General features: G+C 36.8%; 1 protein-coding gene across 2 annotated transcripts; it reads left to right on the plus strand.

The window, feature by feature from the left end:
* The first annotated feature begins 1,934 nt into the window (after nucleotides 1-1,934).
* On the plus strand, nucleotides 1,935-20,830 carry LOC133630823 (elongation of very long chain fatty acids protein 1-like). 2 transcript variants are annotated; one of them, XM_062022592.1, is made up of 8 exons: nucleotides 1,935-2,273; nucleotides 2,555-2,649; nucleotides 4,956-5,146; nucleotides 5,237-5,317; nucleotides 9,228-9,284; nucleotides 9,392-9,497; nucleotides 9,576-9,715; nucleotides 19,931-20,830. In XM_062022592.1, exons 2-8 carry the CDS (start codon nucleotides 2,589-2,591, stop codon nucleotides 20,246-20,248), a joined length of 954 nt encoding a protein of 317 aa, XP_061878576.1. In that variant the 5' UTR covers nucleotides 1,935-2,273; nucleotides 2,555-2,588; the 3' UTR covers nucleotides 20,249-20,830. The 2 variants fall into 2 exon arrangements, with proteins under 2 accessions (XP_061878576.1, XP_061878574.1); XM_062022590.1 differs by having other exon boundaries at nucleotides 9,392-9,715.
* Nucleotides 20,831-22,496: the final 1,666 nt, after the last annotated feature.

Genomic DNA, 22,496 nt, shown 5'->3' on the forward strand with positions numbered 1-22,496 from the left:
ATTTGTGTTTTATTTATTTTTAGTAAAACTGTTTTCTTTTATAGGAAAACATATATATATATATATGAACAGTAATATATACAGTACAGGCCAACAGTTTGGAGACACCTTCTCATTTAATGGGTTTTCTTTATTTTCATGACTATTTACATTGTAGATTGTCACTGAAGGCATCAAAATTATGAATGAACACATTCTCTCGATGAGTTTCAAACCTGAAATGGTTTTCCAACAGTCTTGAAGGAGTTAGCTCATCGAGAGAATGCCAAGAGTGTGCAAAGCACTAATCTGAGCAAAGGGTGGCTATGTTGAAGAAACTAGAATATAAAACATGTTTTGAGTTATTTCACCTTTTTTTAAGTACATACGTCCACATGTGTTCATTCATAGTTTTGATGCCTTCAGTGAAAATCTGCAATGTAAATAGTCATTAAAATAAAGAAAACGCATTGAATGAGAAGGTGTGTCCAAACTTTTGGCCTGTACTGTTTATACATAATTTGTTGCAATTTGTTTGTTTAAAATTTGTTTTCAATGTAAAGAAAATACGTTAAAAAAAATTGACAAAGTCAAATTGTACTATTTTTTTACATTTTTGTTTCAGTAAAAAAGTTTTTTCCCCATTCATAAAATGAGAAAATATTATGTATATATATAAATGGGTTATACTTGTATAGCGCTTTTCTACCTTTAAGGTACTCAAAGCGCTTTGACAGTATTTCCACATTCACCCATTCACACACACTGATGGCGGGAGCTGCCATGCAAGGCGCTAACCAGCACCCATCAGGAGCAAGGGTGAAGTGTCTTGCCCAAGGACACAACTAGGATGGTAGAAGGTGGGGATTGAACCCCAGTAGCCAGCAACCCTCTGATCGCTGGCACGGCCACTCTACCAACTTCGCCACGCCGTATATATATATATATATATATATATATATATATATATATATATATATATATATATATATATATATATATATATATATATATATGTATATATATATATAAAATTTTATTATATATATATTTTTTTTTTTTTTTTTTTTTTTTGCAATTTGTTTTTCAAAATATTTTTTCAATTTAAAGAAAATATGTTCGAAATGTTACTTTTTTTTACATTTTTGTTTCAGTAAAAAAGTTGTTTCTCTATTCATAAAAGAAGAACATATTTTTTTCTTTTATGTAAAAAAAATCCCTAATTGAAAAAAATATTTCTGTTCATCAAATATTTAAAAATTAAAATGTCTTAAATGTTAAATTGTCGTAAATTCTGTTATATCTTCTTCTTGTTTTTTGTTTTTTTTTCAATTAAAACAAAAAATATTTGTAATTTTTAATAAAGTCTAATTTGACTTCCCTTTACTTTTCAATGACATTTTTAACTTCAACTTTCAAATAAAATTCCAGTATTCAAACACCACTGCAGGAAAGAGTGAAAAACTGTTTTTCTCGAGGGGAATCTTGTATTTTTTAACAAGTAGAGTCAGGGGTCCCCAAACTTTTTGACTCGGGGGCCGCATTGGGTTAAAAAAATTTGGCCGGGGGCTATATATATATATATATATATATATATATATATATATATATATATATATATATATATATATATATATATATATATATATATATATATATATATATATATATATATATATATATATATATAGTCTTTATAATCCGTTTTGTCATTTGTCATTTAACATCAATTAACATTGATGTTCATCAACATCAAAATTTACTTGGGACTTCCTGTGGGCCGGATTTTGGATGCTGGGGTCCCGCGGGCCGTAGTTTGGGGACCCCTGAAGTAGACTCTTCCAAACTTTATAATTCCACACCTTTTTCTCGTGTATTTGTGTCTGTCTCTTTAAATCTCTCATTGATGAATCTGTCCAATCACAGACCAGCAGAGCGAGGCCAGGTGGGCGGAGCCTGCCAGTGAAACAGGGTGTGGTCCTGAAACTTGCCTGCTGTCTAGTAACACTTTAAATGGACTCGGGTGATTGTGCTCCCAAAGTCATCCCAGCCTCGCTTCTCTGACCTTCTTCCACACACGTTAGCGAGCGCCTAACACACCTTTTGAGCTCTTCTTGGATATTTGTTCCCGCTGGAAACTGAGCTCCAGGTGAGAAGCTGAGTTGGCTTCCACCCTACCGACCTCCTCCGTGCTGTGGCTGACCCATAGGCTCCCTCCTAGGGGTTGATTGCCTGCCGGCCCGCCCTGGCTCTTTTAGCTTCTTCCCCGCTAACAGGAGCTGAGGACTCAGCAGGTAAAACCCTAAACCTTTTTGTGTCCTTAAGCGGTAGAAAATGGATGGATGTATTCTTCACTATAAGTCTTTTAAAGTTTTTCTCATAAGCCTCTAAGTTGTTGGCCTCACCTGTCTGACTCGCTCAGTTACTATCTAATTTTATTGTACATGACGACACAAAGAACCATTCATATCTAATCTTGATCAAAAATCACCTTTTTATGGATTTACCTGCCTCCCAGCAGCTGCCTCCTGTTTGTTCAATGCTGTCTAAACATTGTGTTGAAATATTTGAACAGGCGGGTGTTTTCAGAAAAGAGCTGAGCATTCACCATGCTGTGGGAAGCCTGGTCGAATATTTTAGACTTCCACAACGATCTACTGTCAAAATGCGGTGAGTTTTCATTGATGTAAATGGAAATAATGACGCCAGCCCGCCTTTTGTAAGCGCGGCGACCGCTTGCCCAACAGGCAAGGTTAGTCATTGTATTGTTATGTGAGGATGCATATAAAGAAAATGCAGACTGAACGCACACACTTTGCCTGGAGACTGCAGTGTTTGTTGTACTCAGTAGTCTCCACTTGGCTGCAGCAGCCCTCAGTCTCCTCACAGTTAAAACTCCTGTTTGTCTTTTTTATTTTTTTTTCAGTTCCATGCAGTGTTGATACATTGTTTGAATACTGGACATTTACTAGAGGCTTTTTTATTGGAAAACAAAATATGAAAACACACACCAACAATTTCAGTTGAAATTATAAGTAAAATAAATTCATGAATACATTTTACAGTATGCTGTAAAAAAAAAACAAAAAAAAACAGACTGAGATCATGGTAAATAAAGGTAGCTCAGTCGTCAAAATTTAACTGTAAGAATAAAAGTGTAAAAAAATGGCATGTCAGCCACTAGAATTATACTTTGAAAAAAAAACTACTATTTTTATTTGATAAGAAAACATCCATCAATTGTATAGTAAAATTTCTGCATTTTTTTTTTTACCTAGATGTTTTTTTTATAGTCTACTCTAAACAAAATAATATTTTACTTATAATTTTAAAAGTACATTTTTTTATTTTAATTTCAAAAGGATCTACTTTTTTTCCTGCAGCTGTTACATATACTTTAATATTGTACATGGTAATTGGGATTTGTTATATTTTGTACATATTATATAGAAATATAATAATATAATATATCAGTATATATTATATACTGTATATATAATATGTAAATATTACATATGTTATATTTTATGTTGCTACTATGGTACATTTTTAGTCTACTTTATACCTGCATTACCCTTTCCATCTTTTGAAACTGAGCTACTGTGGACCAATAAAGTTTGTCTAAGTCTAAAAAAACATCTCTAATACTAGCCACAAAAATGAAGGTGTTTTTTTTGTTTTGTTTTTAACTTTTTTTTATCAGGGGGAAAAATAAAACCATAAATATTTGCTTTAATGAAATCCAACATCTGTACAGGAAAAATTAGTATCATATTTTGGGAAAAAAGAAACAAACAAAAATATTGAACGTGATTTTAGTTTTTATCATACTAAAGAGTATATTTTCCAACAAGAAAGAAAAAGAATGAAATAAGAAATGGCATATGCTTTTCTGGAAAAAATCAAATAAAAAATGCATGAAACAAACAATATTTTTCCTTTTTGGGGAGGTAAAATATTTGACTATTTTTGGAAAATTAAAAATACTGTACTTTACTTTAAAGTTTAAATATATTTAAATAAAAAAGATTAACACTTTGTTATTGACCGTAAATAACCTTTTTAATTTGAGAAAAAATCTAAAACCACAGAATATTCCTAAACAAACACACACGTTGAATATATGTTTTTCATTTTAATCAAACAAAGGTATCGTTTTAACAGGAAGGAGAAGAACAAAATAAAAAAGTATTTGATTTTCTGGGGGGGAAAAGGTAACACAATTATTTCACCAGATATATGTTTTAATTGGGTAAAAAAGTTGTAAAACCATAAGTATTTTCTTTTTCCAGAAAAGCAAAACATTTGTACTGGAAACAAAAAGTACCCTTTTTGGAAAACAAGTCTTTAAACAAAGAAACCGGAAATTATTTTAATTTTCAACGAACATTTATTTACAACAGGAAAAATTATGAAATAAAAATAATAAAATGTCCCTTTTTTTCTTTTTTGGAAGACTGGGGGCTATTTAACAAACACATCTTTGAATTAAAAAAAAAGATCTAAATATTTTTTACATGGAAAAACAAAATATGGTCGTAACCTTTTAATTTGGAAGAAACAAAGTCTAAAACATAATATCTCTAAAACAAACCAAAAATTAAAAACATATTCAAATCAAATTTTGGGGGGAAATTGGACATGATTTTCATTTAAAAAAATATTTTTAATGACATAACTTCAAACATTAAAATATATTTAATACAAAAGGGAAAAAAGCATTTAACTGGGAACACGATAACTTTTTAATAAAAATATATAAAAAATGTGAAATAAAAAAATGTTTGCGAAAATAATTGGAATACTTTTGTATATGTGCCATTACTAAACTCTATGTTCTAATTCAATCTTAAACCATCAAAATACCTGCAGTGCCATTGTTTAGATTCAGTTGTTTGTGTCCAGCATTGATTTAACTTCTAAGCGCGCCAGAATGAAACTTTCCTGTAGTAAATGCTCAAATGTGTCCTTTCCAGACCCGAGGGTCAAAGACTACCCGTTGGTAAGTTGTCCCGTCACGATGACCTCCATCTTGGTGTCCTATGTCATCTTGGCCGTTTACGTGGGACCTCGCCTGATGGCCAACCGCAAACCTTTCAACCTAAAAACGGCCATGATCGTCTACAATTTCAGCATGGTCCTACTCAACTCCTTTATCGTCTATGAGGTACTTGCATGAGTAAATAATGTCCCGCCACTGCGCCATAAATCTTTTTCATTGCGTAACGCTCCAATCTGTCCCCATTGGTACGCACAGTTCATGATGTCCGGATGGGCCACCACCTTTACATGGAAATGTGACCTCATTGACCCTTCCAGCAGTCCGCAGGCACTTCGGGTAAGACGGCAAATCTTTTGATTAGAAAGTCAAGTTTATTGGGTTAGTGTTGATGTCATGTTGTGTGCATTGATTACAGAATATTTTCACCGTCAATAGAAACCCATAAATGCGCAGAATTAGTTCTTTTAAACTTCTCAAAAATCGTCAAATGCCTAAAAACAAACAATCCTCCCAATTTCAACAAATATACAACTAATAAGTATAATAAGAGTGGATGAATAATTTTTTTTTGTTAATTTCTGACAGTTATCTAAAAAAAAAATGAGCAAAGAATTTACCGAATATTTCTCTAGAATTTTCAAAAAGATAGACATAATTCTGTTAACTAAACATTTTATTTTTTTTGAGAAATGAAAATGTCAAAACACCATATTTCTTTTCTTTTTTAGTATTTTTTTAAATTGGGGGAAAAAAAGGAAAAAAAAATGATCCTCCCAATTTCAACAACTATACAACTAATAAGTATAATAAGAATAGATTAAATAATTATTTTTTTAAATTTCTAACAAATGTATCTAAAAAAACGAACAAAGGATATACCAAATGTTTCTCTAGAATTAAATAGATATACATACTTCTGTTTTACTGTTTTGTTTTGTTTTTTAGAAATGAAAATGTCAAAACACCATATTTTTTTCTTTTTAATTATTATTTTTTTTAAGTTGGGGGAAAAAAATGCCTAACTCTTTGAATAAAGAAATAAAAAAACAATAAGATCTCGATATATGTATAAGAGTTTTAATTGTTTGTTTTTGAATGTATTGTAAACTGGTTATAATCCCTCTACGGGGAATATGGTGTCCAAAACTAAAATGTCTCGAAGATTTTTTTATTTTTTTTTTACAATCCCCCCAAAAAATAAAAATGTTTAGCCATCCTGGATTTTAATCAATCTAAAACAACAACAACAACAAATGGAAAACATAGAAAGCCAAAAAGTACATTTTTAAAAAAACCTGTTTAACTGAAAACAAAAAATATATATTTGAACCCTTGGGTTACAATTTAATTTAAATACCTCTTGTGATGTTAAAGGGGAACTGCGCTTTTTTTGGAATTATGCCTATTAATCTCAACCCTTATGTGAGTCAAGCACACATATATTTTTTTCTTTTTTTATGCATTCTAACTTGTAAATATACGCTAGCAAGAGTCCGCTAACAATTTAGGTATAATGGGATTCACTCTATTCTCATGCTTATAAAGCGCTATAAAGACTAAAAAACTCCAACATTTTATATAGAAGCTGTAAGTATATATGTAATGTAGTAACAGGCACATTTTAAATAACATTTAATATTTACGTATTTTGGTCATGTTAAACATGGGACGGCACAATAATTTCACAACGCTCACTATTTACTTTAGCAACAACTAATCACGGCAGACTTCATAAGAAACGACGACTCCTTTGTGACTAATGATGATCCAGAACGTTATATTTTTTAGCCTGAATATAAGGAGGATGATCTACAAGTTTTAGAAGCTGTGTGATAAGCAAACCCAGCAAGTAGCACTATTGCTAAGAGCTAAACAAGACATAAAAACTAAGAACATAATAAAACAATCACTTACTGTACAATGTCTGCTCTCAATGGGATGCCGACTGATGGGATGTTAATATATTCCCATTTAGATGAAGAATTAATCATACGCAGATTCAAAAATAAAAAATAAGTCAAAAATGGTGGGTGCAAACAAGCGTTTTGTGTGTCATCTCCAGGTCTACGTTAAATGACCAACTTCTTGGTTTATTGCCACAACCTGTGAGAGGCATGATTTATAATCTAGAATTAACTTTCACCAACTCGGAGGCGATGCAGCAGCTCACCAGCTCAATACGTCAAATTCTGCATAAGCTAATTAGCTCTCTGTGATCACAGCGTCGCTAAAAGTAGTTCCTCAGCGTTAATGCTTATAATAACAATATCACTAATACTGGGTTAGTATGTAGGTCTCACCATATAAATGGGGTATTGTCAGGTTTTGGATGCTTTTAGAGAGCTTAATGGGCGCAATAGACTACTCTAATTAGCTTCATTGTTAACCACCTTGTACTTGTCGAATATTACAAATTAGAATGCATGAAAATAATAAAAGTTTGTTTTGTTGTCTTACACAGGGATTGTGAATGATAGGCAAAAATCCCCCCAGAAGTGCCGTTCCCCTTCAAGGACAAAAGCGGCCTAAAATGGGTATAAAGTTATAAAAATAAAAGCTTTTAAAACATTTTTTCACTCAAATCAATTTGAGTGTGGGGAAAAGACAGACACATTTTCAATAATATTTATTATTTTGACCTTTTGAATAAATAGATAAAAAATATTAAAAATATATTGTATTTATTAATTTATTTGTGATGAGTATGAGATTACAAATTTTGGTTATATAATGGCTTAATGGGGACATTTTTGTCCTCACTAGTACATGTTGGGTTTAAATCCATTACCAGCATCAGATTTTTGATTGACCTACAAAGACATTTTGAATTGGAATTATAAAATTTAACATGAAAATAAATGTTAAGGAAAAATTATTCAATATGGAATAACAGAACCAAAATGATGGCCAAAAAGAAGCAACTCCTAAAATGACAAAAAAAAAAAATCTCTTATGTATTCAAAGGTTTGAAAAAAAAGGAAAATGTCAAAACGCTGTCGGTAAAATGTTTAACATTTAAAAAATAATGAACACTAAAACAGTTTTAATTTGTTTCAATAAGTGAACAATTCTGGAGGAACATGTTTGTAATTGCTTATTTTTCTTTCTTTCTTTCTCTAGTTTATTTCGAACATAAACACACTTACACTATAATACATCACACAATTTCATATCATTTCATTTTACATCATGCCCGAAAAGGAGTAGGAAAAAGCAAAGCTTATTTAATCCTACCCCTTTCCCCACTTCAGAGCGTTTACAAATATATAGAATCATTTACTGACCTTTTTATATAATAAAATAACATATGTGAATTAGTATACACAACAGTTTTGTAATATGTAATTAATTAATTCAGTCATTATTAACATACTGAGATGAAGAATATCTTATTTTCAATAAGGTTGAAAGTATTTCTCTTCTTTGTACTTTGTAAGCACTATTATTTTGAACAACCTCTTAAACTGGATCATATCAGTACAATGTTTAACTTCTTTACTTAATCCATTCCATAATTTAATTCCACATACTGATATGCTAAAGGTTCTAAGTGTTGTACGTGCATAAAAATGTTTTAAATTATTTTTTCCTCTTAGGTTATATTGCTCCTCTTTAGTTGAGAAGAATTGTTGTACATTCTTTGGTAGCAGGTTATAGTTTGCTTTGTACATATTTTTAGCTGTTTGCAATTTTACCAAATCACCGAACTTTAATATTTTTGACTCAATAAATAAAGGGTTTGTATGTTCTCTATATCCAACATTATGTATTATTCTAACTAATCTTTTTTTTGCGAATGTAGCGCACATTTGTAGTTATTTCCCCATATTTCTACACAATAACTCAGATATGGTAACACTAGCGAGCAGTAGATAATACGAAGAGATTTTTGGCCCAGGACGCGTTTTGCTTTATTCATTATTGAAATGTTTTTTGCCACCTTATGTTGTATGTTTTGTATATGAGATTTCCAGTTCATTTGATCATCTATTAATACTCCCAAAAACCTTGTTTCTTTTACCCTTTTTGAATGTATATTGAATGTAATCCCTCCAGGGGGGTTACGGTTCCCCAAACAAAAATACATTTAAAAAAAAAATGATGTATGCTATTGTGGATTTTTTATTTTCTAACGGATGAAATTTTCTAAATTGTGACTACGTGAGCCGTTTTGTAAAGTATAAATTGATGAATCCATGACCTGATCATCACAACTCATCAGCTCCTCTTTTACCCTTCCTTTTAGATGGTGAATGTTGCCGGGGTCTTTTTTTTTTCCAAGTTCATTGAACTCATCGACACAGTAAGAAATGTTTACATTTCTCAAAATCTTTATTTAAAAAATCTATTGTGTTTGTTAGCCTGATGATGTATGCTGCGTAACTTGAAGCCATCTCGATGTCATTTCAGCTATTCTTTGTGTTGAGGAAGAAACAAAACCAGATCACATTTCTCCACGTGTTTCATCACTCCTTCATGCCCTGGTCGTGGTGGTGGGGCGTGTATCTGACTCCTGGTAGGAAACGTCCAATACAAACCGCACAGTCAGTGTTAAACATAATGACAACCTCACATCAATCCTCACTATGTCCAGCTGGAGGAATGTGCTCCTTCCATGCCATGATCAACTGCGGCGTCCATGTCATCATGTACACCTACTACGGCCTGTCTGCCGCTGGACCACGCTTCCAGAAATACCTGTGGTGGAAGAAGTACATGACTGCCATCCAGCTTGTAGGTGTTGTATACACACTCACTGGGGTCACAACATTAGATACGTCTGCACAATTCCACAAAAAGTGTCCAAAAAAACATATTTTCTAGATCAGTGGTTCTTAACCTTGTTGGAGGTACCGAACCCCACCAGTTTCATATGCGCATTCACCGAACCCTTCTTTAGTGAAAAATAAAATGTTGGGGTTTTTTTCAAATTCAAGACAAAGTTATATGTTTTTGGTAACACTTTAGTATGGGGAACATATTCTAAGTAACAAAGACTTAATTTAGAGTTTTTTGGACACTAGGGGAACATATGCTGAGTAACAAAGGCTTAATTTAGAGTTATTTGGTTAGGGTTAGAGGGTTAGGGCCAGGGTTAGAGGGTTATGGGTTATACTTGTATAGCGCTTTTCTACCTTTTTAAGGAACTCAAAGCGCTTTGACACTATTTCCACATTCACCCATTCACACACACAGGCTTATGTTAGGCTTATAATAAGGCCATGCCGAATAATGCATTAATAAGTACTTAATAATGACTAGTTAAGAGCCAATATGTTACTAATTTGCATGTTAATAAGCAACTAATAAATGGTGAATTTGTTCTCCATACTAAAGTGTTACCATGTTTTTTTACTGGTGCACAAAATGAACCGTACATGAACATCACCTTGTTCAAAGAACAAAACCAACACAGTGCATAAACTCACAACAAATTACACACCTGCAAATCAGTCTGACTTCTGCTGTTGCCGTATCCGTAATACGCCGATAGGGAGAAGTTTTTATTTACACAATGAGTCGGGTGTGTCTTGACCTCCGCTGAACCCCTGAGCCCGACTCACTGAACCCCTAGGGTTCGATCGAACCCAGGTTAAGAACCACTGTTCTAGATGTATAATTAAGTTTATTTCAATTATGTTTAACCAATTTCTTTGAAGTGTAACACATAATCCAACGTGCACGAAAAGGAGTAGCAAAAAACAGAGCTTTTTGTATGTATGTATGTACGTGTACAGTATATATGTATGCATGTATGTACGTGTATTTATATACATTTTTCATGAGTTGAACTCGGGCAGCACGGTGGAACAGTGCCTCACAATACGAAAGTCCTGAGTTCGATCGTGGGCTCGGGATCTTTCTGTGTAGAGTTTGCATGTTCTCCCCATGACTGCGTGGGTTCCCTCCGGGTACTCCGGCTTCCTCCCACCTCCAAAGACATGCACCTGGGGATAGGTTGATTGGCAACATTAAATTGGCCCTAGTGTATAATTGTGAGTGTGAATGTTGTCTGTCTATCTGTGTTGGCCCTGCGATGAGGTGGCGACTTGTTCCAGGGTGTACCCCGCCTTCCGCCCGAATGCAGCTGAGATAGGCTCTAGCACTGCGACCCCGAACGGGACAAGCGGTAGAAAATGAATGGATGGATGAGTTGAACTCAAAAGATCTAAAACTTTTATTATATACCCTAAAGACCTATTCCTCTCAAATATTGTTCACAAATCTGTCTAAATATGTGTTCGTTAACACTTCTTCTTTGTCAAGATAATCCATCCCACCTCACAGGTGTGGCATATTAAGATGCTGATTAAACAGCATGATTATTGCACAGGTGTGCCTTAGGCTGCCCACAATAAAAGGCAACTCTGAAATGTGCAGTTTTGCTTTATTGGGGGGAGCGGGGCTGTCAGAAAAACAGTTGGTATCTGGTGTGACCACAATTTGCCTCAGGCAGTGCAACACATCTCCTTCGCATATAGTTGATCAGGTTGTTTATTCTGGCCTGTGGATGTTGGTCCACTACTTTTCAATGGCTGTGCAAAGTTGCTGGATCCTGGCAGGACCTGGTACATTCTGTCGTATACGCCGATCCACAGCATCCCAAACATGCTCAGTGGGTGACATGTCCTGTGAGTATGCTGGCCATGCAAGAACTGGTATGTATTCAGCTTCCAGGAATTGTGTACACATCCTTGCAACATGGGGCAGTGCATTGTCATGCTGCAACATAAGGTGAATGGTACAACAATGGGCCTCAGGATCTCGTCACGGTATCTCTGTACATTCAAAATGCCATCAATATAATGCACTTGTGTTCGTTGTCTAACATACACCTGCCCATACCATAACCCCCCACCCCTCCATGGGCCACTCAAGTCACAACGTTGACATCCGTAAACCGCTCTCCCAAATGACGCCACACACGCTGTCTGCCATCTGCCCTGAACAGTGAAAACCGGGATTCATCCGTGAAAAGAACACCTCTTCAGTGTGCCAGACACCGTCTAATGTGAGCATTTGCCCACACAAGTCGGTCACAACGACGAACTGTAGTCACAGCAAGACAGATAGATAGATAGTACTTTATTGATTCCTTCAGGAGAGTTCCCTCAGGAAAATTTAAATTCCAGCAGCAGTGTACAAAATTGTAAAAAGTAAATAATGGGGGTATAAATGGAGACAATAAATATAAAATAAGAATATAACAAGAGAAACTAGGCTGTAGTGACCATGTTATGAAAAAGTATTTCACTGTTCTTGTTTTGCATCCCCTGTCATCCTAGTACCCCCCCCCCCCCCCCCCCCCCCCCAATAGTCTATTAGTCCTGCACTTGGGATGAAGCAGTCTAGCACTAAACAGGCTCCTCTGGCTACTGATAACAGTATGCAGAGGGTGACTGGCATCATCCAGGATGCTCACTAGTTTTTCCACAGTCCTCTTCTCTGCCACCGTCACCAGTGAGTCCAGTTTTATTCCGATCGTAGAACCGGCCCGCCTGATCAGTTTCTCCAGTCTGGAGCTGTCCTTCTTAGATATGCTGCCCCCCCAGCACACTACGATGTAGTACAGAACACTGGCAACCACAGACTGGTAGTACATCCACAAGAGTTTTTTTACAGATGTTGAAGGAGTGCAGCCTCCTCAGGAAGTACAGCCTGCTCTGTCCTTTCCTGTACAAGTGGTCTGTGTTAACAGTCCAGTCCAGCTTATTGTCCACCCACACCCCGAGGTACTTGAATGAGTCCACGGTCTGTACCTCGACTCCCTCGATCACAATAGGTTGTGACCTTGGACTCGACCTCCCAAAGTCAATGACCAGCTCCTTGGGTTTTGTCGGATTGAGCTGCAAGAGGTTCCTGTGGCACCAGACAACAAAGTCCCTCACCAGACTCCGAAACTCCTCCTCTCTGCCGTCCCTGATGCACCCGACGATGGCTGTGTCATCCGCGTACTTCTGGATGTGACACAGCTCTGAGTTGTAGCAGAAGTCAGCGGTGTACAGGGTGAACAGAAGAGGGGCCAGCACCGTTCCCTGCGGTGCTCCGGTGCTGCTGATCACAGTGTCAGATGTGATGTCCTTCAGTCTGACGTACTGTGGCCTATCGGTGAGGTAGTCTGAAATCCAGGCAACCAGGCAGGGGTCCACTCGCATTCTGTCCAGCTTGTCCTGGAGAAGGCGGGGCTGGATAGTATTAAAGGCACTCGAGAAGTCCAGGCCCCGATAAAGACAACAAGTATGCGGATGAGCTTCCCTGAGATGCTTTCTCACAGTTTGTGCAGAAATTATTTGGTCATGCAAACCAATTTTGGTTTGGCTGGTCTCAGACAATAATGGAGGTGCACCTGCTGGATGTGACTGTCCTGGGCTGGTGTGGTTACATGCAGTCTGCGGTTGTGAGGCCAGTTGGATGTACTGCCAAATACTCTGAAACACCTTTGGAGACGGCTTATGGTAGAGAAATGAACATTCAATGCACGGGCGACAGCTCTGGTGGACATTTCTGCAGTCAGCATGTCAATTGCAGGCTCCCTTAAAACTTGCGACATCTGTGGCATTGTGCCATGTGATATAACTGCACATTCCAGAGTGGCCTTTTATTGTGCACCTGTGCAATAATTTTGCTGTTTAATCAGCATCTTGATTTGCCGCATCTGTGAGGTGGGATGGATTATGCCCACTAACACAGATTTGGACATATTTGTGAACACTATCTGAGAGGAATAGGTCTTTAGTGTATATAGTAAAAGTTTTTGATCTTTGAGTACAACACGTGAAAAATGGGAGCAAAAACAAAAGAGTTGCGTTTACTGTATATTTTTTGTTTAGTATATCAAGTTGTCATTTTCATTTATCATATTTGGATAATACTAATCATAATAATACATCATTGTTTTTACCTGGTGACACTCATACATATATATATATATATATATATATATATATATATATATATATATATATCTCAGTCACGATCAAAAGTTTACATACACTTGTAAAGAACATAATGTCATGGCTGTCTTGAGTTTCCAATACTTTCTACAACTCTTATTTTGGAGCACATACTTGTTGGTCACAAAAAACATTCATGAAGTTTGGTTCTTTTATGAATTTATTATGAGTCTACTGAAAATGTGACCAAATCTGCTGGGTCAAAAGTATACATACAGAAATGTTAATATTTGGTTACATGTCCCTTGGCAAGTTTCACTGCAATAAGGTGCTTTTGGTAGCCATCCACAAGCTTCTGGCAAGCTTCTCGTTGAATTTTTGACAACCCCTCTTGACAAAATTGTGGTTCAGCTAAATTTGTTGGTTTTCTGACATGGACTTTTTTCTTCAGCATTGTCCACACGTTTAAGTCAGGACTTTGGGAAGGTTATTCTAAAACCTTAATTCTAGCAATATGTTTGGAGGAGAAAAAGTGAGGCCTTTAATCCCAGGAACACCAAACCTACCGTAGAGAAAGGTGGTGGTAGTATTATGCTCTGGGCCTGTTTTGCTGCCAATGGAACTGGTGCTTTAAATGGGACAATGAAAAAGGAGGATTACCACCAAATTCTTCAGCACAACCTAAAATCATCAGCCTGTTGGGTTGGGTCTTGGGCGCAACTGGGTGTTCCAACAGGGCAATGACCCCAAACACATGTTAAAAGTGGTAAAGGAATGGCTAAATCAGGCTAGAATTAAGGTTTTAGAGTGGCCTTCCCAAAGTCCTGACTTAAACGTGTGGACAATGCTGAAGAAACAAGTCCATGTCAGAAAACCAACAAATTTAGCTGAACTGCACCAATTTTGTCAAGAGGAGTGGTCAAAAATTCAACCAGAAGCTTGTGGATGGCTACCAAAAGCACCTTATTGCAGTGAAACTTGCCAAGGGACATGTAACCAAATATTAACATTGCTGTATGTATACTTTTGACCCAGCAGATTTGGTCACATTTTCAGTAGACTCATAATAAATTCATAAAAGAACCAAACTTCATGAATGTTTTTTGTGACCAACAAGTATGTGCTCCAATCACTCTATCACAAAAAAATAAGAATTGTAGAAATTATTGGAAACTCAAGACAGTCATGCAGAAACATTTTTTAAAATGTTTTACTGGACTGCAAGTCATTGATTTGCTCAAAACCTGGTGACAATAAGGCCCAATCCCATGGTTCATTCTCTCTTATTATCACTAGCACTCATCCACTACCACTACACCCTCGAAACGAAGCAACAAGAGGTAGAGCTTTGTAATCTTCCCTCAGAATTGTGAAACCACTTAGGGCCAGTCCCAATATACCCCCTCGTCCTACTTTTTAGTCCTATCCCTACATTTTGCCCATTCCCGTGAGGGTAGTGGTGTCCCAATGACTCTTTGCATGTAGGGGTCGTGGGCATAACGAGAGGTAGGGGGTATGAATCTAGCCCTTCAAAGCGAGGGATTGATCAGATGCTGACTTGTTCAGGTCGGGCCAGAGAATATTGTACGTTAGTTAGTAACATTAGCCACGCTAGCTAACGTTAGGCTAAAATACTGACGAAAAGCTTGCAAATGTGAAACCTTTAACGTTACATACCTTTTTTTAAAAATACAACAGACAACAGTTGTCGATGGCTGCTTCTTCTCTGTGTAGTTCTTCGTTTATTCATCAACCGAAGCATGATGAATGTTAAAAAACAACCTTGTCCGTTAACTCTATGGTGGGACTAGGGTTGTATATAACTAACCCTAGATATTGAGGTACTAATGAATGAAAAAAGGTGCTACTGCCTTTGAAACATACTGGTCCTCTTTTCCATCCACATATGCTGCTGTGCGGCGGTGACGTTGCTGAGCCGAGGCACATGAGTGTGTCAACGCCCACACGGCACATACAAGCAGAAACAGTGTGGCGAGGTAGAATGGCAACAAAAACGTCAATTCTACTTGTTAATAAAGAGGATGCGTGAAGCTCAATATGGAGATATTTGGGCTTCAAAACTACAGATAAAGGTGACTCTTTAAACATAGAAGCGCTGCGCTGCAAGTGATAATATGCCTCACCAATGCTGGCAATACAGTATTATCACATTTGCTTCAAACTTAGGTAAACATTTATACAACAAGCATTCAGTCGTGCACAAGGAGTTTAAAGAGTAACAGGTAATGTAGTTGCCGACATGAACGACATCTTGCAGCACTTGGTCTTCACAAATGTTAAGTCGCCTACATGCGTTGGCTGTCCATTTAGAAAAAGGTATAATGTTTAAAGCGGAACTGCACTTTTTGGGGAATTTTGCCTATCGTTCACAATCATTATGAAAGGCATGACAATGGATGCATTTGTAATGCATTCTAAATATTAAATAAATGCAATGTAAAGTCTGCTTACAATGAAGCCTATGGGAGCCGCTCTATTTTGCCTATAAAGCTCTTAAAAACACCCAAAAACCTCCATTAAGGTTTCATAAGTATATATGCAGACCCGGCTGCAGAAAAATATTTAAGAATAATTATAGAGTTGGTCATTTCTATGGTATTAATTGTAATGGACTGTTTTAGATCCAATAGTGATGTGCTATACCCTATTCTTGAGAAGCTACATAGAAAATCAACTGTTATTTGTTGATGCACATAATAAATATTAATCAAGTGTTTGGATGTATTCATTAAATCAATGTTTTCTTGGTTGCCAAAAAGTTATTCAAAGTAAAATTATAATGACACCTAATCTGTGCACACATTACTAGAATGCCCTTAGGAGATGCACAGATGACATGTGTCAATATCAAAATATTACTCTGCATCACCTTGGTAAACATAAATTGTTTGGGGTAGATTGCAGCTTTTTAAAGGGTACTTCAACACGTAAACAGTAAAGTACTGTAGGTATTTTTTAATCATATATGTAACCCTCTTAAATGAATACATCCAAACACTTGATTAATATTTATTATGTGCATGAACAAAGATCAGATGTTATTGTATGTGATTTCTAAACAAGAAAGAGGTATTAGCACATGAACATCGGATCAATAACAGTGCTTTACAATCTCATTATTACCATAGAAAGGGGCCAACTCTGTCATTTTTCGGACACAATAAAGGCTTAAATAATTTCAAACACATAGCCTTACGATAACCACAACTATAAGAGTTTTCCCTACATGTAGTTAGTAATCAGTTGTGAACAGAAGAAGCCCGAAAGCGGTATGCGCTTTTGCAACGTGGTGACGGGAATCAATTTTTGACACTGAATCAGTTGTTGGCGCAACACTGATAGTAGCAAATAATACATTGGACTTACAGCTGTGTCGATGTCAGAATCGATGACTGGCCTGCTGATGGCATAATGGCAGTAAAAACTAAATGTGTCCTGTTCGCTGTCTCCCTGGTGTGCAAATATTACATGTTAAAGCCACACATATTGGTTTTGGTGGTGACTTCCTTATCCCGCAAGGAAAATAATCTGATTGGCTCTCGTTAATACCTAACCCCCACCCGTCTTTCAACGCCATTTATGAGCTGTGATTGGATATATTCCGATTGTGTTCCACCCATCGGCAAGACGAAATTAGATATGATTGGATTTCGTTTTGTCTTGTATTTATACTTTTACTAGCATGTCAATTACCATATTTTTCGGACTATAAGTCGCTCCGGCGTATAAATCGCACCAGCCGAAAAGGCATAATAAAGAAGGAAAAAAAACATATATAAGTCGCACTGGAGTATAAGTCGCATTTTTTGGGGAAACTTATTAGATAAATTCCAACACCAAGAATAGACATTTGAAAGGCAATTTAAAGTAAATAAAGAATAGTGAACAACAAGCTGAATAAGTGTACGTTATATGAGGCATAAATAACCAACTGAGAAGGTGCCTGGTATGTTAACGTAACATATTATGGTAAGAGTCATTCAAATAACTATAACATATAGAACATGCTATACGTTTACCAAACAATCTGTCACTCCTAATCGCTAAATCCCATGAAATCTTATACATCTAATCTCTTACGTGAATGAGCTAAATAATATTATTTGATATTTTATGGTAATGTGTTAATAATTTCACACATAAGTCGCTCCTGAGTATAAGTCGCACCCCCGGCAAAAACTATGAAAAAAACTGCGACTTATAGTCCGAAAAATACGGTACTGGTTTTATCGTCTTAGTCAACGTGCCTTTGTTTAGATTACTGATCATCTTATGTTTACCTGCTCTGATGTAAAATAAATTAAACAGTTTCCAGCCGAGGACTGTATATATTTAATGTAGTAACAGGCACATTCACAATAACATTTAATATTTATATATTTTGATCATTTTAAGCATACGCAGCACATTCATTTAAAAAACGCTTCACATCGTTTGCTTATTTTTGAACAACATCATTGATTATTACTCACTGCAGACTTTATGAGCGCCAGCAAACACAATAAAACATCACTTACCCTGCAAGGTCTTTTCACTGGGATGCTGACTGCTCGGATGTTCATATATTATTATTAGATTAAGAATAGCTCATAATCCTCATGAAGAAAGGGGGAGTAGAACCACGTATCTTTTTGTGTTGTTCTTGCCATTTCCGGGTATACATTCATTAATTTTTTCATTAATTTATTTATTTCAGGCAATGACATAAAAAAGTACAAAGTTGACAACACATAATAATATAAATTAATATAGTGCAAAAGGTAATGTATAGTATGTAATGCATGATTGTCCAGTTTTGCCTGAAAGGGAGTGGGAAGAAGATAACTTGGCTGTCAAGGTCAACTTGTCAGGATATGTCCTCATCCTTCTACTATCCGGGTGAGAGGCATGATTTATGATCTACAATAAAGTTTGACGAGCAAGGAAACAAGGAAGCAGCTGATGATGTCAGCAATGCCGCGCAAACTCGTGATCACGGCGGCGCTATAAATAGTTTGTCTGTGTCAGCGCTTATAATGGCAGTATCACCAATACTTGGTTAATAATCAAATCATGAAATTAATCAATCATTCAATCAACGTTTATTTATATAGCCTTTACTCACAAATGCTTCAAAGGGCTGCACAAACCACAACGACATTTTCGGATCTGATCCCACATTGTAAATGGAGTGTTGTTGGCGCTTTTTGGATGGTTATTTATTGGGTTTTATGAGCCGATAGAGGACCTCCCATTGGCTCCATTGTAAGCGGACTTTGATTTACAGTCATTTAAAAGTTAGAATGCATTAAAATGTGTGTGTGTGTGTGTGTGTGTGTGTGTGTGTGTGTGTGTGTGTGTGTGTGTGTGTGTGTGTCTCTCTCTCTCTCTCTCTCTCTCTCGCTCAAAAGTTTGGAAACACCTTGTCATTCAATGCGTTTTCTTTATTTTAATGACTATTTACATTGTAGATTGTCACTGAAGGCATCAAAACTATGACACCTGTGAGGTGAAAACCATTTAAGGTGACTACCTCTTGAAGCTCATCGAGAGAATGCCAAGAGTGTGCAAAGCAGTAATCAGAGCAAAGGGTGGCTATTTTGAAGAAACTAGAATATAAAACATGTTTTCAGTTATTTCACCTTTTTTTGTTAAGAACATAACACCCCATGTGTTCATTCATACTTTTGATGTGACAATCTACAATGTAAATAGTCATGAAAATAAAGAAAACTCATTGAAATGAGAAGGTGTGTCCAAACTTTAGGCCTTTACTGTATATATTACTTTTCACATTGTCATTATGGGGTACAGTGTGTAGAATTTTGAGGACAAAAAACTGTTTTATTTTGAAATAAGGATGTAACTAAAGTAAAACCGATAGATTATTTTATTACTAATGATTACTTCACTGACATTGTTACTCGCAACTGTGCATTTTTTAATCCTCTGCGAGTATTTCCTAATACAAAAATGTCCACTGAGTTTGACAGATTTTTTCTTATTCTTTTTTTCCTTTACACACTTAACAATTTCCGCCTGCTGGTCCACACAGATGCAGTTCATTCTGGTGTCGGTGCACATCAGCCAGTACTACTTCATGGAGAAGTGTGACTACCAGATGCCCCTGTGGATCCACCTCATTTGGATGTACGGCGTCCTCTTCTTCATCCTCTTCTCCAACTTCTGGGTGCAGGCCTACATGAAGGGGAAACGACTCCCCGTCAAGGACCTCAAAAGCAGTCAAAAGAGCTCAGTCGGCGAAGGCGTCGGCGTGGTAGCCAACGGCAATCCCCAGCAGCTCAATGGTGATTTACACCACCACCACCTCACCAATGGGAAAGTGCAGCTTGGCAAAGTGAAGGAGATCTAACTCTACTCTACCACGGCTGTAAAATCACCAAGTCTAGTCTTTTGCTGATTCACTTTTGTTGGGATATGAATGGCATGTTGTGTTGTTTTGCCAGTGCTCTGGTTTCTCTCGCCACGCTTGTTGTGTTTGTTGCCACACTGTAATACGCACGCACACACACACACACACACACACGCGCACACACACTAAGTATGAACATTGGTGCTCCCCCTCTCACGGGGATAGTGTTCCAATTTCTGACAAGATGAGCCTCCTTTATAGAGAGTATCACACACGTTCCACTAAAGACTAGCATGTGTTGTGTAAATAACCTCTGCCAAGTTTACACCGAAGGAGTTAAAAAAATGTGCATTGTGTGTCATATTTAGATTTTGTTTATTTATCTTTTTGAAATAAAACACATTTTAGATAAAGGTTGGTGTCATTTGGAGCGCAGCCACAGTTCAAGTTTAAATTTCACTGTTTTGTTACTGTATATTAGGTTTTGCATTTATGCTTAACTCATTAAGAACAGACGAGGATTTATTTTTTCATGAAGATGTAATTTTTTTTTCTTGTCTAACTGTTGCAAATTTTTTTATTTTTTGAAAAATTCAATTCACTAGCTGACTGAATTGACACTGCACTGATACTGTCTTGGTGTTTTATAATGGCGCTAGCTGCTGGATTAAAAATGTCACTACATTTGACCTGTAAATGTAATTAATAATTAGAGATGTCTGATAATGGCTTTTTTGCCGATATCCGATATTCCGATATTGTCCAACTCTTAATTACCGATACATACAGTCGTGGAATTAACACATTATTATGCCTAATTTTGTTGTGATGCCCCGCTGGATGCATTAAACAATGTAACAAGGTTTTCCAAAATAAATCAACTCAAGTTATGGAAAAAAATGCCAACATGGCCCTGCCATATTTATTATTGAAGTCACAAAGTGCATTATTTTTTTTAACATGCTTCAAAACAGCAGTTTGGAATTTGGGACGTGCTCTACCTGAGAGAGCATGAGGAGGTTGAGGTGGGGGGCGGGGGGTGTATATTGTAGCGAGTTAGTGCTGCAAGGGGTTCTGGGTATTTGTTCTGTTGTGTTACGGTGCGGATGTTCTCCCGAAATGTGTTTGTCATTCTTGTTTGGTGTGGGTTCACAGTGTGGCGCATATTTGTAACAGTGTTAAAGTTGTTTATACGTCCACCCTCAGTGTGACCTGTATGGCTGTTGACCAAGTATGCATTGCATTCACTTGTGTGTGTGAAAAGCAGTAGATATTATTTGATTGGGCCGGCACGCAAAGGTAGTGCCTTTAAGGTTTATTGGCGCTCTGTACTTCTCCCTACGTACACAGCGGCGTTTTAAAAAGTCATACATTTTACTTTTTGAAACCGATGCCGATAATTTCCGATATTACATTTTAACGCATTTATCGACCGATAATATCGGCAGTCCGATATTATCGGACATGTCTATTAATAATGTAACGCACCCCTTATAGGGGCCCCTGGCAGGAGCCTCCAAAGCCCACAGTATGTTCAGAACAGCGTGGCCAGGGTCCTGATGAGCGTGCGAAAGTACGAGCACGTCACCCCAATCCCCGCCTTCATTGAGTACCAGGTCCCCTTGCATACCCACCACTGTTTGCACGGTGATGCCCGCACTTACTTCACCGACCTCAGGAACACATCAGAAAACCACTGTCTGAGCTAAGTGCAAGTTAAAAGTGTAATATACAAAGCCAAAGCCATTTATCAACAACACCCAGAAACGCCGCCACCTTCGCTGGGCCCGAGCTCATCTACTGTAATATGGACTGATGCAAAGTGGAACAGTGTTCTGTGGTCTGACCAGTCCACATCTCAAATACATTTTAGAAACTGTGGATGTTGTGCCAAGCCGCGTGTTACAACAGTGTGGCTTCATAGTAAAAGAGTGCGGGTACTAGACTGGCCTGCCTGTAGTCCAGACCTGTCTCCCATTGCAAATGTGTGGTGCATTATGAAGCCTAAAATACCACAACGGAGACCCCGGACTGTTGAACAACTTAAGCTGTACATCAAGCAAGAATGGGAAAGAATTCCACCTGAAAAGCTTCAAAAATTGGTCTCCTCAGTTCCCAAACGTTTACTGAGTGTTGTTTCAAGGAAAGGCCATGTAACACAGTGGTAAAAATGCCCCAGTGCAAACTTTTTTTGCAATGTGTTGCCATTAAATTATAAGTTAATGATTATTTTGTCCCAAAAAATTTA

The sequence above is a fragment of the Entelurus aequoreus genome, linkage group LG16, assembly GCF_033978785.1.
Source record: "Entelurus aequoreus isolate RoL-2023_Sb linkage group LG16, RoL_Eaeq_v1.1, whole genome shotgun sequence".
Lineage (NCBI taxonomy): Eukaryota > Metazoa > Chordata > Actinopteri > Syngnathiformes > Syngnathidae > Entelurus > Entelurus aequoreus.

Bases quoted from the DNA above. Each gene is read 5' to 3' on its own strand.
- LOC133630823 (XM_062022590.1), top strand. From the start codon at position 2,589: ATGCTGTGGGAAGCCTGGTCGAATATTTTAGACTTCCACAACGATCTA. The intron at 2,650-4,955 runs GTGAGTTTTCAT...TGTCCTTTCCAG, and splicing joins CGATCTACTGTCAAAATGCG to ACCCGAGGGTCAAAGACTAC. The intron at 9,285-9,391 runs GTAAGAAATGTT...ATGTCATTTCAG, and splicing joins TCATTGAACTCATCGACACA to CTATTCTTTGTGTTGAGGAA.